The sequence below is a fragment of the Mirounga leonina genome, unplaced genomic scaffold (genome assembly GCF_011800145.1).
Source record: "Mirounga leonina isolate KUSES-001 unplaced genomic scaffold, KU_Mleo_1.0 Mir_115, whole genome shotgun sequence".
NCBI classification, from domain to species: Eukaryota; Metazoa; Chordata; class Mammalia; order Carnivora; family Phocidae; genus Mirounga; species Mirounga leonina.
Genome location: NW_023270268.1, coordinates 84,958,844 through 84,979,645, shown reverse-complemented (window position 1 = coordinate 84,979,645; position 20,802 = coordinate 84,958,844). Strand labels below are relative to the sequence as shown.

The following is a 20,802-nucleotide window of genomic DNA, read 5'->3' as shown; positions in this document are numbered from 1 at the left end:
GGAAGCCTGCTTCTCCCTCTCCCTCTCCCACTCCCCCTGCTTGTGTTCCCTCTCTCGCTGTGTCTCTCTGTCAAGTAAATAAATAAAATCTTTAAAAAAGAAAAAGGTTTTATATTTTTAGATTGTATAAGTTGTTCAAAGGCACCAATTACTGTATCTTAATTGGGAGAATTTATTTCTGTTTTTGAAAGAGCTATAGTTTATCAGAGAAAGATCTGGCAAATGTTACAGGTATGGCACAATTTCATAGCTTAATTCATTTAACTTAGCTGTGGTGGTTTGTGACGTGTAGTTGAGTGTTGTTGTGAAAAGGTATAGATCCATGTCTTTTAACAAGTATATGCTCTTTTTGGATGATTTTTTTATGCATCATTTCATTTTTTTGATAATACATTATTGCTGTTTACCCAGGTGCCCCTACAAGAACTATGACTGTTTCTCTGAGGAGGAGCAAACTTAGTGGCGATGTTTGAGTGACCCTTAGTGAAATAAGGAACAAATTTATTGTAGATACTGTAAGCAAGGACAGTTGTGAATGTTAAAGGCCAGAGCATTAGATTTCTACTTATAAAAAAGGAATAGGGGTCCCTGGGTCACACAGTAGGTTGAGCATCTGACTCTTGGGTGTCGGCTCAGGTCGTGATCTCCGTGTTGTGGGATCAAGCCCTTTGTTGGGCTCTGCACTCAGCACCGAGCCTGCTTAAGACTCTCTCCCTCTCCCTCTGCCCCTCCTCCCCACGCTCTTGCTCTCTCTCTGTCAAATAAATAAATCTAAAAAAAAAAAAGGAATAACCTTTTAACAGAAGATAAAATGATATGACTCAATGTAATAACCTCCCTTTTAGTCCTTGAGTGTATTCAAGCAGTGGCTGGATCCTGAACAATGAATGCCCTCATTGGGACAGTGGTTTAATTTGATCACCTTTAAAGTTCATTATGACTCATAAGATTATATAACTACTTGGCCTTTGCCAATGAATTCTTTTTATTCCTGTGATTAACAGAGAAGGAAAAATATGAAAAAAATACAGCACTTGGTGTCACTGTCAAACAAGAGAATTAGGATGTTTGCTTGCCATGACAGGAAGATGTTAATTCTTTTTTTTTTCTTGGAGCTATGTCAGGACTTCACATAGAGAATCTAGAGACAAGTTGTGTGTGTATACATACTCACATACAGACTCATAGGTTATATAGTGCCTATATACGTATGTATAAGTATATGTGAGTGTGAATGTGCATATGTATGTTTATACATAAATATGTGTGGATGGATATATATATATATATGGAGCCTCAAACATAAATACGTGTAGATGGATTATATATATATGTGTGTGTGTATATTGTGTATATATATATATAATATACACATTTATAATTTAGGACTATTTTCTGCCACATATGCATTTTTACTTTTGGAGTAAAATATCTTTTTTTTTTTTTAAGATTTTTTATTTCTTCATTTGAGAGAGAGTGAGCAAAAGCACAAGCGTGGGGGGAGGGGCAGAGGGAGAGGGATAAGCAGACTCCCCGCTGAGCAGGGAACCTGTCACCGGCTCGATCCTAGGACCCTGAGATCATGACCTGAGCCGAAGGCAGACACTTAACTGACTGAGCCACCCAGGCGCCCCTAGAATACCTGTTTTAAAATGGTTTTTACTGTATTATTTTTTTAAGGAATCATTTACTATTTTTCTTTTAACTTTTTATACCTAATATGGGAAGAGTGCTGACCTTTGCTTTGACTTCCTGACCACAGTGCTCTATCTTACTCACTGCCATCTTACTTGCTTCTCTCAAGAACAGGAAATTACCAGAATGATACCAATCATTTCAATCCAATACTGGGTTAACTGTTTTTGTCATAGTTTTCATATTTATTAAATAATGCTGTATTCACAAAATTTCTCTTTTCTTAGTACCTCTTTTGTCACCTAAAGAAAGGTTGATAAGGATATTACAAATACATAATTTTTATTAGTAAAATTTCCTCAGTTTACTTTTAGTAAACAAACTTTTATTAAACATAGATCACATCTGTATTTTCTATTTAAAATTGAGGATGGAATGAAATGGAAATTATCTATAAGGGGAGTGAGTTTGACTCAAATTTGACATTTCTGTTCATCTGCATAGCAATCTTGTGGCTTTATTTATTAATCCTCCCCATTCATTTCTTCTTCTGGATTAATATTTGTTTTCTTTTTGACAGGCAGTGATGGTTTCAGAAGACTTTAATATAGAAGCTCCCAGTTATTTGTCCAAGGAATCCGAAGTTCTAATTTATGCCAGACAAGATTCACAGTGCATTGACTGTTTCCAAGCTTTTTTGCCTGTGCACTACCGCTATCATCGGCCACATAGTAAAGATGGGGAAACCTTTATTGTGGTCAATAACCCTGATTTATTGATGTATTGTGACCAAGGTGAGGGTTGCAAGTCTTTTCTGAGGGTTGAAAATAAAAATAAAGGTATGGTGGCAAGTCTGAAGTCAAGGACAGGGATGACAAAAGCAGGTTTCTTTTTTCTTTTTTAACTTTTTAAGGTTTCATTTATTTGTCAGAGAGAGAGCGTGTGCGTGTGCACAAGCAGGGGGAGGGGCAGGCAGAGGGAAGAAGGCTCCGTGCCAACCAAGGAGCCTGATGTGGGACTCAGTCCCAGGACCCTGGGATCATGACCCGAGCCAAAGGCAGACGCTTAACTGACTGAGCCACCCAGGCATCCCTCTTTTTTTAACTTTTTGATTGTAAAATACACCATAGATACAAGAAAACCTCACAAGCAAATATTTTAGTAAATTATTATAAGGCAAATACCCTTGTAACTACCACCCAGGTAGAGAAATAGAGCTTTGCCAGTCACCCTAGCAGCAGCTCTCTGTGTCTTGTCTCAGTCATAGCCTCCTCCTTTCCTCTAAGACTAACCCATATCCTGACTTAATCACTTGCTTATGTTTCTTTATACTTTTTCCGCCCAAGTGGGCATTCTTAGATGGTAAAGCCTCATCTTCCCCATTTAAAGAAATGTATTTCCATTAAGTCTCTTACTTTACAGGTTTCTCCTCTTCCCCTTGCTTTTTTTTTTTTTTAAATTTACCTGTGGAGAAACCTGGGCCATTTGACCTGTCTAGTTTCTCATGGCTGGGGTTTTGGTGATTGTACTCATGCTGTTCATCTAGCCTCTTTATTTCCTGGAAATTGGCTGCTGGCTCCAGAGGTGTGATCAGATTTAGCTTTGATTCTTTTGACAAGACTATAGGTGGTGCTGAGTTCTTGTAGGACTACGCATATAATGTCTGGTGTGTTTCTTTTTGCCCCTGTGTTACTTTCTGTTTCTTCATGCTGATTTGCTGGACTTGCAGCTGTTGGTGTTTGTCTCCACCTGCATAGGTTTTCGTGTTTGAGGGGATACTTTACCACCTAGTTTTGTTGTAAATGTTGGCCATTAGTTTTTGGTTTCGGGTGTAATTGTTCTTTCTGTTTTTATGTGTGCGTTTGAGTAAATTAAAAAAACGATGTGGGGCGCCTGGGTGGCTCAGTCGTTAACCGTCTGCCTTTGGCTCAGGTCGTGATCTCAGGGTCCTGGGATCGAGCCCCGCATCGGGCTCCCTGCTCAGCGGGAAGCCTGCTTCTCCCTCTCCCACTCCCCCTGCTTGTGTTCCCTCTCGCTGTCTCTCTCTCTGTCAAATAAATAAATAAAATATTAAAAAAAAATTAAAAAATGATCCTTCCCCATTTTCAGTCTTCCTAGAATCAAGACTTTAAGAAACCCCTTTCCGATTTTGGTTCTTTGGGTCTTCAAATTTGGGTTGATTAGAATATTCACAAACCAGTAGCACTAAAGATTGGAGGATAGGAAGTTTTTAATCATACTTTGCAGCCATCATATATTTCATGATGAGAAAATAATAAACTGTTCAACTTTGTTAGGTTTGTTCATCCAACCTAGTTTTCTTTTAATTGTCTGAATAAAGTTTGAAAAAGTGCCCTCTCTTGAGAGAGCCCCTGGGGTTCTGGTTTTTGTTTTTGTTTTTTTAGCCTCAATGCTCTTTATATGGGTTAGTTTAGTCTATGGAAATTTTTTTAGTTGTATGCTTAGGATCTGTTCATTTTTCTGAATATATGTTATATTTCAAAAAAAGTTTAAGTTAAATTTTTTTAAAAATGGTACCTATTGGGGATGCCTGGGTGGCTCAGTTGCTTGAGAGTTTGCCTTTGGCTCAGGTCATGATCCCTGCGTCCTGGGATTGAGCCCCGCATGCATCCGGCTTCCTGCTCAGCAGGGAGTCTGCTTCTCCCTCTCTCCCTCTGCTCATTCTCTCTCTCTCAAATAAATAAATAAATAACATCTTTTTAAAAAAGTGGCACCTACTGTAATGAGATTTGTTAAGAACTCATGCTTAACTTCTGCACAGTCTTGGTAATTTTGTAATTTCTTAGGCATCCTCTTAGGATAGGCTGCTAAATAAAATAGCATGTGAAGATGGATTCAGGTCATGTACATTGTGTAGAAAAGTGTTTGAGTACTCATATCTCAACATGAAAGACTGGCCTAGGGTCTAGTCCAGATGCAGGTTTTCTGATATGATGTTCTACCACTTTTTCTCAGAGTTTCCAATTTTGAAATGCTGGGCTCAGTCACAAGTGGCAGCTCCTTGTGCTTTGAAGAATAAGGATATCTGCCAGTGGAACAATATGAAATATAAATCAGTAAGTTAATATTTTATGTTGTTTTTCGATCATGCTACATTATTTAAAACTCATAATGTTTCTGCCAATTTTCTCTTCTACCATTGAAAGCTGTTTTTTGTTTGTTTTTAATGTTGTTTCCTTGCTACTAATGGCAGCAGTGGTTCCTCATTTCTATAGTTACAGAATCATTTAATTTGGGGACTGGAGATTTAGGGTTAGTTCCATGCCTCATTGGTTCAGAGCCTAAGTATAGCTAATATGCTTTTTAAAGATGTGGAGTAGCAATGAAGAACAGTGCTATGTCCATCTGGTTTTACTTTATCTAGAAAAATGTTTCGACAGCTGATGTCCAAGAAATTACTGCCTATGTTTTCTTCCAGGGGTTTGATGGTTTCCTGTCTCACATTTAGGTCTTTAATCCATTTTGAGTTTATTTTTGTGTATGGTGTAAGAAAGTGGCCTGGTTTCAGTAAAACCCAAGAGTTTTACTTTATCAGTACAACTTTATTTTATTTAGAACTTTTTATTAATTTTTGAACAACAAAAATCCATTAGTTAACTTCATTATATGGCACAAAACAAGTGAGAAAAGGGTAATAAAGGCTCCAAGTAGTAGTATTTCAACGGTGATAAAGTTTCTAGACAGTTGTATTGCTATTTATATATCTAAATCCAGGTTGTGGCCAGCCATGTTTATAGTTTTGACCTCTGACCTTGTTTTCAGTTACTAAATTAGGTAAGTATTCTTACTTCATTAACATTGGCTTTGTCTAAGGAGTGTAGTTTTCTGTTTACCTTCTTTAGTTAACATGGTCTACTTCTCTCTCTTCAGAGTGGTGATCTTATACAACCATTTCTTTTCTTTCCCTCTTTTTCTGTCCTTTCCTTCCTCTTTTATGAGCTGCATTTTAACTGATGGTTGTAATACTGTTTGTGTTTCTCTTTGACCCTAATTCTCTTTAATGCCTGCTTCCTTTGGTGGAATAGCACAATCTGTGTCATCATTTTTACAGTTTACTTTTATAAGGAGTCAAATGAGTCTGCAATAAAAGGAAAATAAATTTAAAATGTTAAACCAACAGACAGACTGTCAGTCAGATAAACATAAAGCAGATTTGTTCATATGGCTATTGTAGATATTTAGATTTGAAGTATTTTCCTTGGAGTTGCTTTGAAGCCTGTCTACCAGCTAGCCTAGAAAACAACTACTTATGGTGAAGGCTTACTACAAAGCACTGCTATTTTGTAGTGGGGAATTCTCTTAGAACTGACAATTGGTAAGATGTATGACTGTGCTGATATCTTTTGCAATATAGAGTTGCTTTTGAGTAGATTTCCATTACCATATGGAACCCGAATCTTTTTTCACACTCTAAAATACATCTGGAGAATTACATTTGATTTTCTTATGTGAATGAAGAGTATAATTAGTGTTTATAATTTATTAATTTAAAATATTGGTTGTATGCATTGCTACAAAATAAGTAATTACCTTATTAAAACATTCTGAATCCAGTTCTCCTTTAGACCATGTAACTTGAAATAAGAGGTCATAATTAATCCCTTTGAATTGTATGTGCGTGTATTAACATTTCTTGTTTATGTATACCAGAGAAATAGGTGACCATTACTAAGGGGGTGATCTACACTAAGGCTTGTTGATTTAAGACACCATTTTTTTGAAAGCTAAATTTCAGGTGGCTTTGTTACAGATTATGTTGGTAACATTTGTTTGGGGTGTGAAATTTTACTCCAGATATTTATAAAAAGGAACCAAAAATAAGAGCATTCCCAAGTTACCTAAATTTTCATGTTTTTAAAAACCTATTTTAAACCATAAAATTTCCTAGAGTTTCTAACTGACCCCCTTGATCTTCAAAACCAAATAGAAAATAAAAACCAAGTTGAACTGTAGGAGAACTTGTTTTGCTGGTCAGGATGACAATGACTTTGATGTTTTAACAGTAAAAGACATTCAATTGTGTGATTTGTGAATAACAGACTTTTTAAAGGTATTTTGGAGAGAGAAACAGCAAAACAGGAGTGATTGGATACTTTAGCTTTATTGTTGTTCTAACGTTTTTCCTTTGGGGCTTTGACTGAGAGAGAATTCTGTATTCTAATATGAAACGTAGCAAAAGGAGGTAAATGCTTATATTGATTACAGAGGTGACAATGGGAGATAGCTAGCATCGGTAGAAAGTAGTAGTCAAAACTAATGAGAATTTAAGGATTATTGTGATTGAGTCTGATTCTATTATATTAAATGAAATGTTGAATCCAAAAGAATCACTCAAATAGTAATGTTCCCTGTAGTGTAGCATTGGCTGAAAGATACTAAAAGAAAAAAATTACATTAAAAGTCAAGTACTGGTCTTACCTTAGGACATGCATTTTAAATGTCTCTAACCTCTCTCTCTCTCTCTCTAGGTATATAAAAACGTGACTCTACAGGTTCCAGTGGGACTGACTATACATACCTCTTTAGTATGTTCTGTGACTCTGCTCATTACCATCCTGTGTTCCACTCTAATCCTTGTGGCTGTTTTCAAATATGGCCATTTTTCCCTATAAGTTTTATGGAGTTTAATGCTTCCCATAAACCTAAATAAGACCTATTTACTTGCGATTAGAAGTGCTCTTCTAGAATTGTCATTGCTTTTGTCTTCATTTATGTCTAAAATTATGTGTACTAGAGGAAATTTTGGATCATTTTCAACCAATTCCAGAATTTAGTGCTCTGTTGTATAGACCTTTGATAATCTTCAAGCAAGTGCCAACAGAAGAGGAAACTTAATTTTGTTAAATATTTATCTTGTGAGAAGTGATTTTATCCTCATTTCGGTTACGAAAATGAGTACTTTATATGTTAGAGACAAATTATTCTCATTTTATGACTAGAAACATTTTAATTTCAGCTAAAAATTGAGAAAATCATTATAAATAAGAATAAAATATTTTGGATGACTCAGTTTATTTAAACATGAATTTTGAATATTAAAGTTACTCATCGAGAGTTAAAAGAAAATAAAGTAGGACAGCTAAGAAATTATTAATATCAAGATTGATTATTCCTTAAAGCATTTCCATTCTCCTTTTGTATTTTATTATACTGTTTTGAATATATGAATTGGCTAGATGAAACTAAGTACTAAGTACTAATACTTAGTACTGAATTTGTCAGGAAGACAATTCGGATTGTCATTTTTAGAGTATTTTTTATTAAGTTGTACATTTACAAAAAAAATCTTTTTTGTATCTTTTGCTCCATGCCAAACTTGGGGCTTGAACTCATGACCCTGAGATCAAGAGTCACATGCTCTACCGACTGAGCCACCCAGGTACCCCTCTTTTTTGTATCTTCAGTGACTTCTTTTTTTTTTTTTTTAAAAAGCTCTTATTCCACTATTTTTCTTGGGAAAAAATTAGAAAATAAAGTAAGTGCCATAAAGGTATGGGGCACCTGGCTGGCTCAGTCAGTGGAGCATATAATTCTTGATCTTGGGGTTTTGAGGTTGAGCCCCATATTGGGTGTAGAGATTACTTAAAAATAAGATCTTTGAAAAAAAATAAAAATAAAAAGGCAAGCATGTCCTTCTGTTTGTTTAGGACAATGCGTTGAGGACAGGCATGTTTCAGAACAGAAGCCAATAAACCAGGGTTTGGTTGACAGTGTTTCATAGAGTAATGGAATGATATACATTTATATATGCTAGCACTGCTTAATTTCCTAAAACATTCTGTTGTTTTTATGGGAATAAACCTTTAGAATTTGACATGTATGACTTGACTAGTCATAATAGTTCTTTTTGAAGGTATGTTTAAGAACTTGAAAAAGGCAACCAAATGCCATAAAAAAAGAAATAATTAGAGACCACTAAAATTTCAAATCCAGTCTAATTTTTTACTTATTTAGCATTTTCTTACAAGAAAGAATTCCGTGTTTTTTACAAGCATTTCTTTCACAGTGGGATTAATATAGCGGCACTGAAATGAAATTATGTCAGTTAAAATTCAGTTAACATCAACAGACAGCATACTGAAGTATGAATAGACAGGGGAACATGGTACCTCTTAAGAGTATATGTGGCGGGGAGGGCAGAGTGCATATATATATTTTTTTCTTTTGCATATCAGAACCAAGTGTCATCAGTATTTAAATAAGTTTTCAAGTTAATATTTGAGATGGTGGCCTGGGACATGATTCAGCCATTTATTCATTTATACAGGTATTCAGAGGCGTAATAAAAATGTGAAAGTGAATGAAGAGTACTTTGATATGACTCTTCTTGCCTAATAAATGGTTGCAGATGACATCACTTTTTTTTGATATCACTTTTGATATAACAGAACATTTCTGGTTTTGAACTCTTTATTATCTTTGGATACTTGAAAAATGAATAAGCACTTTATTTTTTAACTTAAAAAAAATTATTTTTTAAGTAAGTTCTATGCCCAACGTGGGGCTTGAACTCATGACCCTGAGATCAAGAGTCGCATGCTCTACCAACTGAGCCAGCCAGCCACCCCTAAATGCTGTATTTTTTATTTTTTTAATTTTTATTTATTTATTTATATATTTTTTATTTTTTTAAATTTTTTAATTTTTTTTAAAGATTTTAATTATTTATTCATGAGAGATAGAGAGAGAGAGAGAGAGAGGCAGAGGGAGAAGCAGGCTTCCCACGGAGCAGGGAGCCTGATGCGGGACTCAATCCCAGGACCCTGGAATCATGATCTGAGCCGAAGGCAGACGCTTAACCATCTGAGCCACCCAGGCGCCCTATTTATATATATTTTTAAAGATTTTATTTATTTGACAGTGAGAGACACAGTGAGAGAGGGAACACAAGCAGGGGGAGTGGGAGAGGGAGAAGCAGGCTTCCCACAGAGCAGGGAGCCCAATGTGGGGCTCGATCCCAGGACCCTGGGATCATGACCTGAGCCAAAGGCAGACGCTTAACGACTGAGCCACCCAGGCGCCCCTAAATTTTTATTTTTTAAAGATTTTGTTTATCTGAGAGTGAGAGAGAGCATGAGAAGTGGGGGGAGGGACAGAGGGAGAGGAAGAAGCAGGCTCCATCCCAGGACTCCGGGATCATGACCTGAGCTGAAGGCAGCCGCTTAACCACCAACTGAGCCACCCAGGCGCCCCAAGCACCACAAGTGTAGCTACAACACTGTTACAGTACCAGCAACGAACGGTCTCTGCTTTTGTCTGATATCTTTATTTCACCCTCATATGACTGATAATTTAGCTCGGTCTACACTTGTAAATTTGGTTATTTTATCTTGGTACTTTGAAAATATTTTTCCACTGTCCACTGGCACCCATTGTTGCAGTTGATAAATCTTCAGAAATTTAATAGTTGTTTCTTTGTAGGGTGTGTCTTTCCTTTCTGGTTGCTTTACCTATGGTATTCTGCAGTTTCATGTTGATGTGTTTGAAAAGATTTCTTTTGCTTATCCTGGTTGGGCTTCACTTTGCTTCTTGAATCTGAAGGTTCTTGTCTTTATTCAGTTCTGAAAATTCTTAGGCATTATCTCATCTACTATCCCTTTTGTTTTCTCTCTTCTCTCAGAGTTCTTGCTAAGTATATGGTAGATCTTCACAATCTATCCCCATGTCTCTTGATCTTTCTTTCATACTTCCTTTGTCTCTGGGCTGCTCTCAGTAATTTCTTTAGATCTGTCATCCAGTTTACTAATTCTCTCTTCAGTGTGTAATCTGCTATTTAACCCAAACATTGGCTTTGGTTGCAATTATTAAATTCTTTATTTGTAGAAGTTCTACTTGGTTACTTCTCAAAGCTTCGTGGTCACTTTTTAAAAAGCAGTATCTTGTTTCTTACTCATATATTATTTTGTTTAATCATTTTAATAAACTTATTTTACATTCTGTAACCAATAGTTCCACTATCTAAAGTTCACAAGCTTCATTATTTTGTTTGTGGTTTCTGTGGATTCATTCATGGTGGCTTATTTCCTCAGGTATATTAAAATTATATTTTGGGTGCTCATATTTAGCTTTTGAAATCCTGTTTATCCTTGGAAATCCTTTCAGTCCTGGGTTAAGAGTGAACCTGTGCAGTGAGGATTTGTATTTGTTTCTTCCAGGCCTCCACAAACACTACCAGCCTGGGACCACTTTCTTGACTTGAGGTTTCCTGGACAGTCTAGGTACTATAAACTTGAACTCTCAAACCCATGTGAGGGAAAGCTTGTGGTTATGAATTCTAAAAGGGAGATTGTTTCCCCCTTCATGCCAAGTCCAGACTAAAACATACTGATGTCTGCTTGTCTCGCTGGGCTGGTACAGGGGATTTTTTTAAATCCCCAGCTATTCTTGGAGCACATAGCCCTATGGGTTTTCCAGCCTTATGCAGCGTCACTGTCCCAACTCCTTGTAAAGGCCCAGGGCCTTGTCTTTGGTCTTCTGTGCAGCCAGTAAAACCACAGAGATTTCTGAGATAGGTACATAACCCTCAATACAACCATAGTTTCACTATTCTGCTTGCCACTCAGGTTTCTTGCTCCCTCTTTGGGTTGTGTGGAGTTCGGAAAACTGTCAGAGGTATTCCTCTTTCTTTCTTGAAAGCTTAGTTATGCCTTTGAAGGGATGTTCTGTTTTATCCAGCATTTCAATGTGTTTCATAATGGGACTGTTTTTCGGGTTATCTAATAATAGTGTGCCATATTGATCTTTGATTCCTTTCTCTCTACATCAATGGGGTTTTTATTCTGCATCTATACATAAGCACAATCTAGCTGCCTTCTCCATTTCCACTATCTCATTAGTGTCTGTCATGATTACTGCCTTTCTAGTTCATTTCCCTTCTATTCTTGCATCTGTATACTACATATTCCACATAGCAATCTAGTGATCTTAAAGTATAAGCCAGATCATTTCCCTGCTTGATACTCTTTAATAGCTTCTTGGAGCAAATCCAGACTTCTTAGCATGGCATTCAAGATCCTTCTTGACCTGAATCTTGTCTACCCTAATGTTTTTTCACAGTACACTACTCTTGCAGTAAGCTCAAGCTACACAGGTCTTCTTAACTGATCATAGCAAGCCCTTTTCTTCCTCCTTTTGCCTGTAATGCTTTCTTCTAGGAGCTTCTTACGTCTCTCTTCTGTTCTCAGCTTAAATGTTGTCTCCCTAAAGATGCTTTCTCTGGCCACCCCATCCAAAATAATCTTCCCAGTTTTCTTCTCATACCAGATATCACTAGTTTAATTACTGTGTTTGCATATTTGAATGCTCCACAAAGGCAAAGTGATTCATATCCATCCTGTATCTCTGATGCCTAAGCGATACATTTTAGAGGCTCAAATATTTGTAGAATCAGTGAATACATTGATGAACTCCACCCTAGATAAAACATGAAGACCTTAATTTCAAGGAGGTGGGATTTACTTTAGCAGCAAAACATAGAGTTTGTAAGTAAAATGCAAAATGGATAATGGATGAATTCCCAGAAACAAATGTACTGAAGCGGATTTATATAACAGCAATGTTGGTCAGCATCTTTGATCGGCACAGACCTGAATGGAGACAATACTAAATTAAATGAGGGACTGGCTCTCTTTCTCAATTTAAAGAACACTCTTCCCGCCCCTCCCACCGCCAAGAAGGAAAAAAAGAGCGAGAGAGAAAGCGAGAAGAGCGGGGTGCACGTGTTCAAACTACGACTCCCAGCAGCCCCAGCGCGAGCCCGCCCTTCGGGAGGTGGTGCGGGTCTCCGCCCCGTGGAGCTCGGGGCTTGGGCCGGCGAGGGGCGGTGTTCTGGCCCCGCCCCTGCCCACTCCCCGCCGCCGCCCTCCCCCAGGGTTGTGGCCACGCGCAGCGGCGGCGGTTGTTCCGCTTCCCCTCCGGCCCGGGCCGTCGCCATTGCCGAAGGCTCCCTGCCCTCCCCTCCCGGCGCCCGCGGGGCTCGGCTGCCGCTCGGCCTAGCGGTAGCAGCGGCTGCGCTCCAGCGCGGCACGTCTTCCCGCCCCGCTTCCCCTTCCGTCCCCGCCTGCCCCGCGCCGCGCGCTTGCCCGGGGCGGCTCCACAGCCCGCCGGGAGCTCGGACCGAGGCGCCTCGCTGGGGCGGGGACCTTGCCTCGCCTGGGGTAAGTGTGCAGACAGGCCGGGACGCGGGCCGTCGCGCTCTTCCTCCTTCCCTCTGCGCGGCCTTGCCGGCGCGAGCGGCCCGCGGCAGCTACCTGCCGGGGGCAGCGCCGGGGCAGCCGCTACCTGCGTGCCCGGAGCCGCGGCTCTTGGGGCGGTGGCTCATTGTCTGCTCCCCAGGGCTGTTTTCTTCGGCTTTAGCCCGAAATGGGAAGCTCGCTAGGCTGGCGAAGTCTAACTCTTCCTGGACCCAGCCCTGCCCAGGGCCGTGTCGCGCCACAGGCTCTGCCCACTCTCGATCTCCCTTCCCTCGCGTTTCAGCGTCCTCCTGTTCTCAGTTTACTTTAGTGTTCAACCTCACGTCTCGGGTTTTAATCCTCGATTTTTCCTGAGTCCCAGCCCCTCCTTGCTGCCTCCCTGGTCATCTTAGTTTGATTGGTTAGGCATATTGCCTCTAGTCCCTTTACTCTTTTTCTAAACTGCAATGTGTAATCTCTTCCATTTTCCGCGTTAGTAGGAACGTATAGTTTTCCGAGGGTTTGAGGGCCTCGCCTGAGAACCGACCTTTCGGATCTTCTCGTGGTTCTTGTTTGATCTTCAGCCAGGAGGTGAATAGTTGCTTCTTTAGGTAATTTAGGTGAAGGTTGGCTTTTCACCGTGTTTGGCTTTCTTTAAAACAACACACATAGGACGTTGCTACAGAGTCTTCGGTGGACTCAACCTTTTGACTAATTCTTTAAAAGATAAACTCATCCCAGAACTAAAGTGTGAAAAGTAATTTCTGTTGTCGGTTGGTGTGGGGCTGTAACCTCCTTGTATCTTCATTTTAATTGGAATACTCTAGGCAGTTGTGAGCGTGATTTGTTTCCTCCTTGATAAATCATGCCAACTCCCATTGATATAATTGTTTCAGTTCTACTTAACAGGTTATCGGTGGTTGTTTTCTTTCTAACCTTCAAAGACAATCAAAATGGTTAGGCCTAAAATTAGACTACGACGAGCTGTGTTTTGGATCAAGGTTGTGCACGTCACGTTTTTTCCCCTTCTCTGTTTGACTCTTCCGCTCTTATAAGTAGGCAGGATATTGAAATGTACAAGAATTTGCTTGGGGGGTTTTGTTTTTGTAGGGTTATCCAAAAGAATAACATTAAATAAAATCAGATTGGGATGAAGGCAGTGAATAGTAATTTTTAAAGCAGGTTAGAACTTGTCAACTTTGCCAGAAGCTCTGTGGCATTTGTAAAACACACTCATACTAACTTCTAAGTATCTTTTATGTATATGTGGAAACATGCATATATATATATACACACACACATATATACATATAAATGGAAAGCTTTGTTCATGTTCTATTAATATAGGTATTGATTTAAGGCAACTCTTTCATCCTTAGCTTTTAAATCTTTCTAGCTATTAATTTGCCAAGAACACTGATTTACATTATGCAAAATGAACCTTTGTTCATTTGCTTTTGAGCAAAAAACAAAATGTTTTTGACTTGTAATATATGTAGGTCTCAAGCCCACTTTCAGGGTTTGGTGAAAGAGGTTGATCTAAATTCAGTGACTTTTGCTTTTACTAAATACTCACTTTTACCCAAGTGACTTAGTACTGAGCTTTAATACTTCCATCATTTGATAGTGACAGTTGTCCTTAACTTGAGAGGTCTTGTTGGCCAAAGGGGCTACGGTATAGAAATGTTGGAGTGTGGAATTTGGTCTGTTGATGTCAGCTTCTCTGTCAGTTCTTGATACTTTTACCAAGGAAGAGTTACTGGATATTCCTCTTCACTTAGGGCTCTGATTCCTGGTTTACTGTTACTCAAAAAGAGAGTTAATCTTCTGGACTTTAATACTAACCTTGCAAACCCAAAATCATAAAGTAACAGTAAGTTTGTATTTGAAGTGTATCTACTAAACAAATGAATAGGGGTTCCAGTGGTTCTCTGATCTTTATGATAGGCAGGTTTCCGAGTGGGCACGGTTAACGCTGGTGTATATTTCTCTTTAATTATACTTTTTTAAAGAAAAAAGGTAGAACTTGCTCAGGTAGCTAAGGATAAACTTTCAATTATACTTTTTAAAAAAGCGAACTTGTTCAAATAGATAAAGATAAAATAAGTAGGTACTTTAAAATCATTCCTATGTTTCTTCTGTCAATATCGATTATTCTAATAATCAAGTATAATGTTTCTTTTGACTTTTCAAAATTTCTCCTTTTGATTAAAACTTGAAAGTAGCTTTAAGGCTTTGGGATTCTGATCAGTTTGTTTTCAAAAGCCCTTGCAGTTACTTAGAGGGCTAATTCCAGACTAGTCAGAGGGGGCAGGTAAGTTACTTACAAATCTGAGTTGCCCCTTGTATCCTTCTTGTACCTTGGTAGAAGCAGAAAGAGAAGGAAGAATAGCCCCCCCTTGCCTTGAAGAAATACTGATTGTTTTCTTCTGTGATCAGAATTTTCACTACTTCTTCATTGTAGGATCACTAACCTATTTAAGGATAGTCATTCTGAACATTCATGCAGGATTTCAGAATCCTAGCCTATTATTATCTCTGAGGTACATTAGTACTTACGATTACATGTGCCTCAAATGGTTAGGTGCTGGAGACCCGGGTTTGAATCATGGCTCTTCTACTTGACCCTGGGTAAGACACGTACTCTTCCCAGGACTCGGTTTTCTTCTTCTGTAAAATGGGGATTGATAGTAATAACAATATAATACAAATTTCATTGGGCTATTTAAAGCAAATGAGATAATGCAGGTAAAGTACTTTGCAAATGCAGTGCTTAAGTTCTTAATAAAGGTTAGTTAATATTCCATTCTAAAATAGGTTTTACGTTTAATTGCCTCCATAGCAAATATTATGCTCCCAAACAGATTTAAGAATGCCTTCTGGAGGGGCGCCTGGGTGGCTCAGTTGGTTAAGCGTCTGCCTTCAGCTCAGGTCATGATCCTGGGGTCCTGGAATGGAGTCCAGCATCGGGCTCCCTGCTCAGTGGGGAGTCTGCCTCTCCCTCTCCCTTTGCCCCTCCCCCTGCTTGTGCCCACGTGTGTGCACTCTGTCTCAAATAAATAAAATCTTTTTAAAAAATATGCTTTCTGGAAGAGGTTGGGATCTCAGGACCAATTTTCTGAGACCATAACTGTTAAATTAAAAATTATTTTTTTGGAAAAAAAGCTTTGCCACTGATATAAAATACAGGTTTTTCAAATATAAGTTTTTCAAATTTTAAAAAGTATGCATATTTCTCATAGAAAATTTGGAGATAGCGAAGAGTATTAAGAAACAGGACAAAAATCACTTTAGCCTCAGCCCTCAGAAATAACCATCATAACAGCCTAGTGTTTTTTTCCTTATTTTTAAATTCCAAAAGCATCACATGCTTATTGTAAAAGGTTCAAGCAGCTCAATTATTTAGAATAAAAAAGTGAAAATTGCTCTTTCCTCACTTTCTAGTCTCATTCCTTAGAGGTACCCACTGTTAACAATTTTTTTTTGAAGATTTTTATTTATTTGACAGAGACAGCCAGAGAGGGAACACAAGCAGGGAGAGGGAGAAGCAGGCTTCCGACAGAGCAGGGAACCCGATGCAGGGCTGGAGCCCAATGCGGGGCTCGATCCCAGGACCTTGGAACCATGACCTGAACTGAAGGTGGATGTTTAACCAACTGAGCCACCCAGGCACCCCACAATTTTGTTTTCTTTATGCAATTAGAAATAAGCACTATGTGTGTGGTTTTAACCAATTTTTCAAAATAAAAGTTCTGGTTATTATATATTCTTTTCCATCTCAATACATACAGTTGTACTTCATCTTTTTAACCGTCATGATATAGTCCATTGTACTTTGTTTAATTATTCATGGTTTTTTTTTTAAAGATTTTATTTATTTATTTATTTGACAGAGAGCAAGAGAAAGAGAGAGCACGCGTGCACAAGCAGGGGGAGCGGCAGGCAGAGGGAGAGGGAGAAGCAGGCCAGAGCAGGGAGCTGGATGTGGGACTCGGGATCCCAGGATCCCCAGGATCATGACCCAAGCCAAAGGCAGTTGCTTAACCAACTGAGCCACCCAGGCACCCTATTCATGGTTATTTATGTTACAGTAATCCCCCCTATCCACAGGGGATATGTTCCAAGACCTCCAGTGGATGCCTGAAGCCGTGGATAGAATGAAGCTTATATATACTATGTTTTTTCCTACATATACATACCTGTGATAAAGTTTAGTTTATAAATTAGACACGGTAAGGGATTAACAACAGTAACTGATAATTAAATAGAACAGTTATAAATAATATGGTGTAATTACAGTTATGTGAATGTGGTCTATCTCAGAATATCCCATTGAACTGTCCTCAACGTTTCTTGTGATGATGTGAGATGATAAAATGCCTACATGATGAGATGAAGTGAGGTGAATGGCATAGACACTGTGATGTAGTGATAGGCTACTATTGACCTTCTGGCGATACCTCAGAAGCGGGATCCAGGGCGGCAGTTGACTCCTGGTAACTGAAACTGCAGAAAGAAACCGTGGTAAGAGGGGACTACTGTACAGATCTTCATCAACTTACAAGGGGGTTTTGTCCCGATAAACCCATTGTAAGTTGAAAATGGCATAAGGCGAAACATTATAGCTTAGCCTATCCTACCTTAAACGTGCTCAGAGCACTTAGGTTAGCCTACAGTTGGGCAGAACCCTCTAACAATGCCTATTTTATATTAAAGTGTTGAAATCTCATGTACTTTATTGAGTAGTATACTAAAAGTGAAAAATAGAATGGTTTTAAGTGTATGAGTTGTTTATCCTCTTGATCACGTGGCTGACTGGGAGCTGTGGCTCGCTGCCACTGCCCTGTGTCACAAGACAGTATGGTACTGCATATTTCCAACCCTGGCAAAAGAGCAAAATTCAAAATACGGTTTCTACTGAAAGTGGAGACTTCACTCTCACATTTTCGTAAGGATGAAAAACTTAGTCAAACCGTGGTAAGGTAGGGACAGTCTTTATTCTCTCAATTTTGAGCAAGTGAAACTGGAGGCTTATTGAGCTTCCTTATATCTTTGTGCATATGCATATGTATACAAGTATTTCCATAAAAAGGATTCTTAAATGTGCATTTTAAGTTTCAGTAGATGCCAAATTGCTGTCCAAAAGCCCGTATCAATCTATACTTCTTCATCAAATTGTAGAAGCTCTTCATACACAATAGGTAATAATCCTTTACCTTCTCTTTAGGAAGATCTTTCCCATTTCACCTTTATCAAAAAACATTCTTCTTAATAATTGTTGTATTGGGGTGGCTGGCTGGCTCAGTCAGAGGAGCATGCGACTCTTGATCTCAGGGTTATGAGTTCGAGCCCCACAATGGGTGTAGAGGTTACTTAAATAAATAAAACTTTAAAAAATAATAAAAGCTGTTGTATTTTAATCTTAATCCTTCTGAAATTTGTGTGGGGTCAAGTAAGAGTTTTAACAATATAAAATAGCTTGGCTACTGAAATGAAATATGGGTATAGACAAAATTTTAAGGGTTTTAGGTTGCTGTGAAAATAAATCTATTATAGAAAATCAGGGAGTAATATTGTAATGGTTTTATTGTAAGCATCACATCTGAAGAGGAAAAGTAACCTTTCCTTTCTAATAGTCACAATATTTATTTCTGTTTTAGGGCTTTATTACATTGACCAGAATTTCCAAGACATGGTTCAGTAAGAGAGGTGATAATTGTCTTAAAATATCTCTGGTATTTTTACAATTAAGGATAATGGCAGCTGTTGGTTTTAGAAAGAGATTCTTTAGAGAGAGATTCTGTTCCGACTTTACAAAAAATAGGAATGGCTTCTGAATTTTATCAAATGTTTTGTAACACTTCTTTGGGTGATGCTAAGGTTTTTCTTCTTTTAACTGCTAATAAGGGTATATATTAATAAGTTTGGTAATAGCCAAAGGTACCCAAAGGCACGTATTATGAGGAACCAAAACCCCACTCATGTTAGTCAAGTGTACAGAATTTATTAAAAGAGTAGGAAAAACATCTCAGAAATTTAGTTTAATAGGAGTATACAGGCTATATGGTAACTTCTGAAGTTACTTCTGTAGAATCTTGAAGAATCCTTACTTTTTTATGGGTCTGTTTTGATCATTTATATTTTTCCTGATTATATATATATTTTGATTTTCAAAATTTGTTATTATATGAATATGAATGTATATTTTATCATTAAAATCTGTGGTGTTTATTTCCACCTTTTACTGTGATTTTATTTTTCTTGATTTGCCAAATGTTCATCTACTTAGTTTTTAATAACCAGCTTTCAGATTTATTCTGTTGGTTTTCTGTTTTCTGATTCCCTGATTTCTACTTTTCTCTTTATTTTGCTTTTCTTCATTTTTTTATGCTGCCTTTTTTTTTTTTTTTTTTTTTAGAGAGAGGATGAGTGAGTGGCAGGGAGGAGAGGGAGAGAACCTTAAGCAGTCTCCATGCCCAGCATGGAGCCTGATGTGGGACTTGATTTCACAACCCTGAGATCATGACCTGAGCCAAAATCAAGAGTTGGATGCTTAACCCACTGAGCCACCCAAGCACCCTGTTATGCTTTTTCTAATTCAAATTCTTAGTTCCCTTTTCTTTTTTTTAATAATGAAAACATTAATGCTCTTAATTTGCCTCTGAGTACAGCTTTGGCTGCACTCTATAATTTACATGAATCATGTACTTATATTAATTACTTTCCAAATAGTTGGTATTTCTAGTTTGATTTCCTCTTTGCCTGAAGAGGTATTTAGGACAGTTCTATTTTCTTTCATTGTTGTCAGTGACTATAGTCTTTTAAACTGTCTTTCAAATTTGCTGAGTTTTTTTTTTTTTAAGGTTTTTATTTAAGAGAGAGAGCACACACATGCCCACGAGTGGGGGGAGGGGCAGAGGGAAAGGAGAGAGAGAATCTCAAGCAGACTCCACACTGAGCACAGAGCCCCACGTGGGGCTCGATCTAACAACCCTAAGATCACAGCCTGAGCTGAAATCAAGAGTTGGATGCTTAACCGATTGAGCCACCTAGGTGCCCCCTGAGGTTTTGTTTTTTTTTTTTTTTTAGTATTTTATTTATTTGTTTGTCAGAGAAAGAGAGAGAGTGCATAAGCAGGGAGAGCTGCAGGCAAAGGGAGAAGTAGACTCCCACTGAGCAAGGAGCCTGATGCAGGACTTGATCCCAGGACCCTGGGATCATGACCTGAGCTGAAGGCAGACAATTAACTGACAGCCACCCAGGCATCCCTGTTTTTTTGTTTTGTTTTTAAATGATTTAAAGCGTAATCCAATTTGGTAAGTGTTCTGTGAAAACTTAAAGATTTTTGTTTGCAGAGTATATATATAACTTTAATTATTCAAACTACCTTATTTGGTTTATTCCTTTTTAATGGTTCTTATTATAAGACTTAGTCTTCATTAGTTTTTTGGTTTTTGGTTTTTTTTGAGAGTGAGTGTGTGTGAGCGTATATACACACATGTGGACGGGGGCAGAGGGAGAGAGGGAGAATCCCACGCAGGTTCCACACTCAGTGCAGAGCCCAATGCAGGGCTTGATTTCATGATCCCAGGGTCTTGGGATTCAGTCCTGCATCAGGCTCCTTGCTCGGCAGGGAGACTGCTTCTCCCTCTGCCTACCGCTCCCCCTGCTTGTGCTCTCCTTTCTCAAATAAATAAATACATCTTTAAAAAAGAGTGGGACACTCAACTGACTGAGCCACCCAGGCACCCAGCCTTCATTAATTTTTAAATCTTAATCTGTCAAAGATTAAGAGGGTCACATTGTTTCCAAGAGCTTGTTCTCACATTGGGACCTTTACATTTTTGTTTCTTCTGCCTGAATACTGTCTTCCCTTCATACATTACTGTTTCAAAGGGGCCTTACCTGATCAGTCATCTAAAATAGCCTCCATCTACCCCACTCGGTATCTAACTTCTTGCTCTTCTGTGTCTGT

At 38.5% G+C, this 20,802-nt stretch overlaps 2 protein-coding genes across 2 annotated transcripts in view; both read left to right on the top strand.

Annotated features, from left to right (window-relative positions):
- Positions 1-7,413, top strand: part of PIGX (phosphatidylinositol glycan anchor biosynthesis class X) — a 37,229-nt gene extending 29,816 nt beyond the window's left edge. The window contains exons 6-8 of the mRNA XM_034990756.1: positions 2,216-2,429; positions 4,612-4,712; positions 7,125-7,413. Coding sequence (XP_034846647.1) covers positions 2,216-2,429; positions 4,612-4,712; positions 7,125-7,268 — 459 coding nt within the window. The 3' untranslated portion in view covers positions 7,269-7,413. The remainder of the gene's footprint in view (positions 1-2,215; positions 2,430-4,611; positions 4,713-7,124) is intronic.
- A 5,116-nt stretch (positions 7,414-12,529) lies between these two features.
- Positions 12,530-20,802, top strand: part of PAK2 (p21 (RAC1) activated kinase 2) — an 85,544-nt gene continuing 77,271 nt past the window's right edge. Inside the window, exon 1 of the mRNA XM_034999891.1 lies at positions 12,530-12,812. The gene's annotated coding sequence lies outside the window, so the exon portion shown is untranslated. The remainder of the gene's footprint in view (positions 12,813-20,802) is intronic.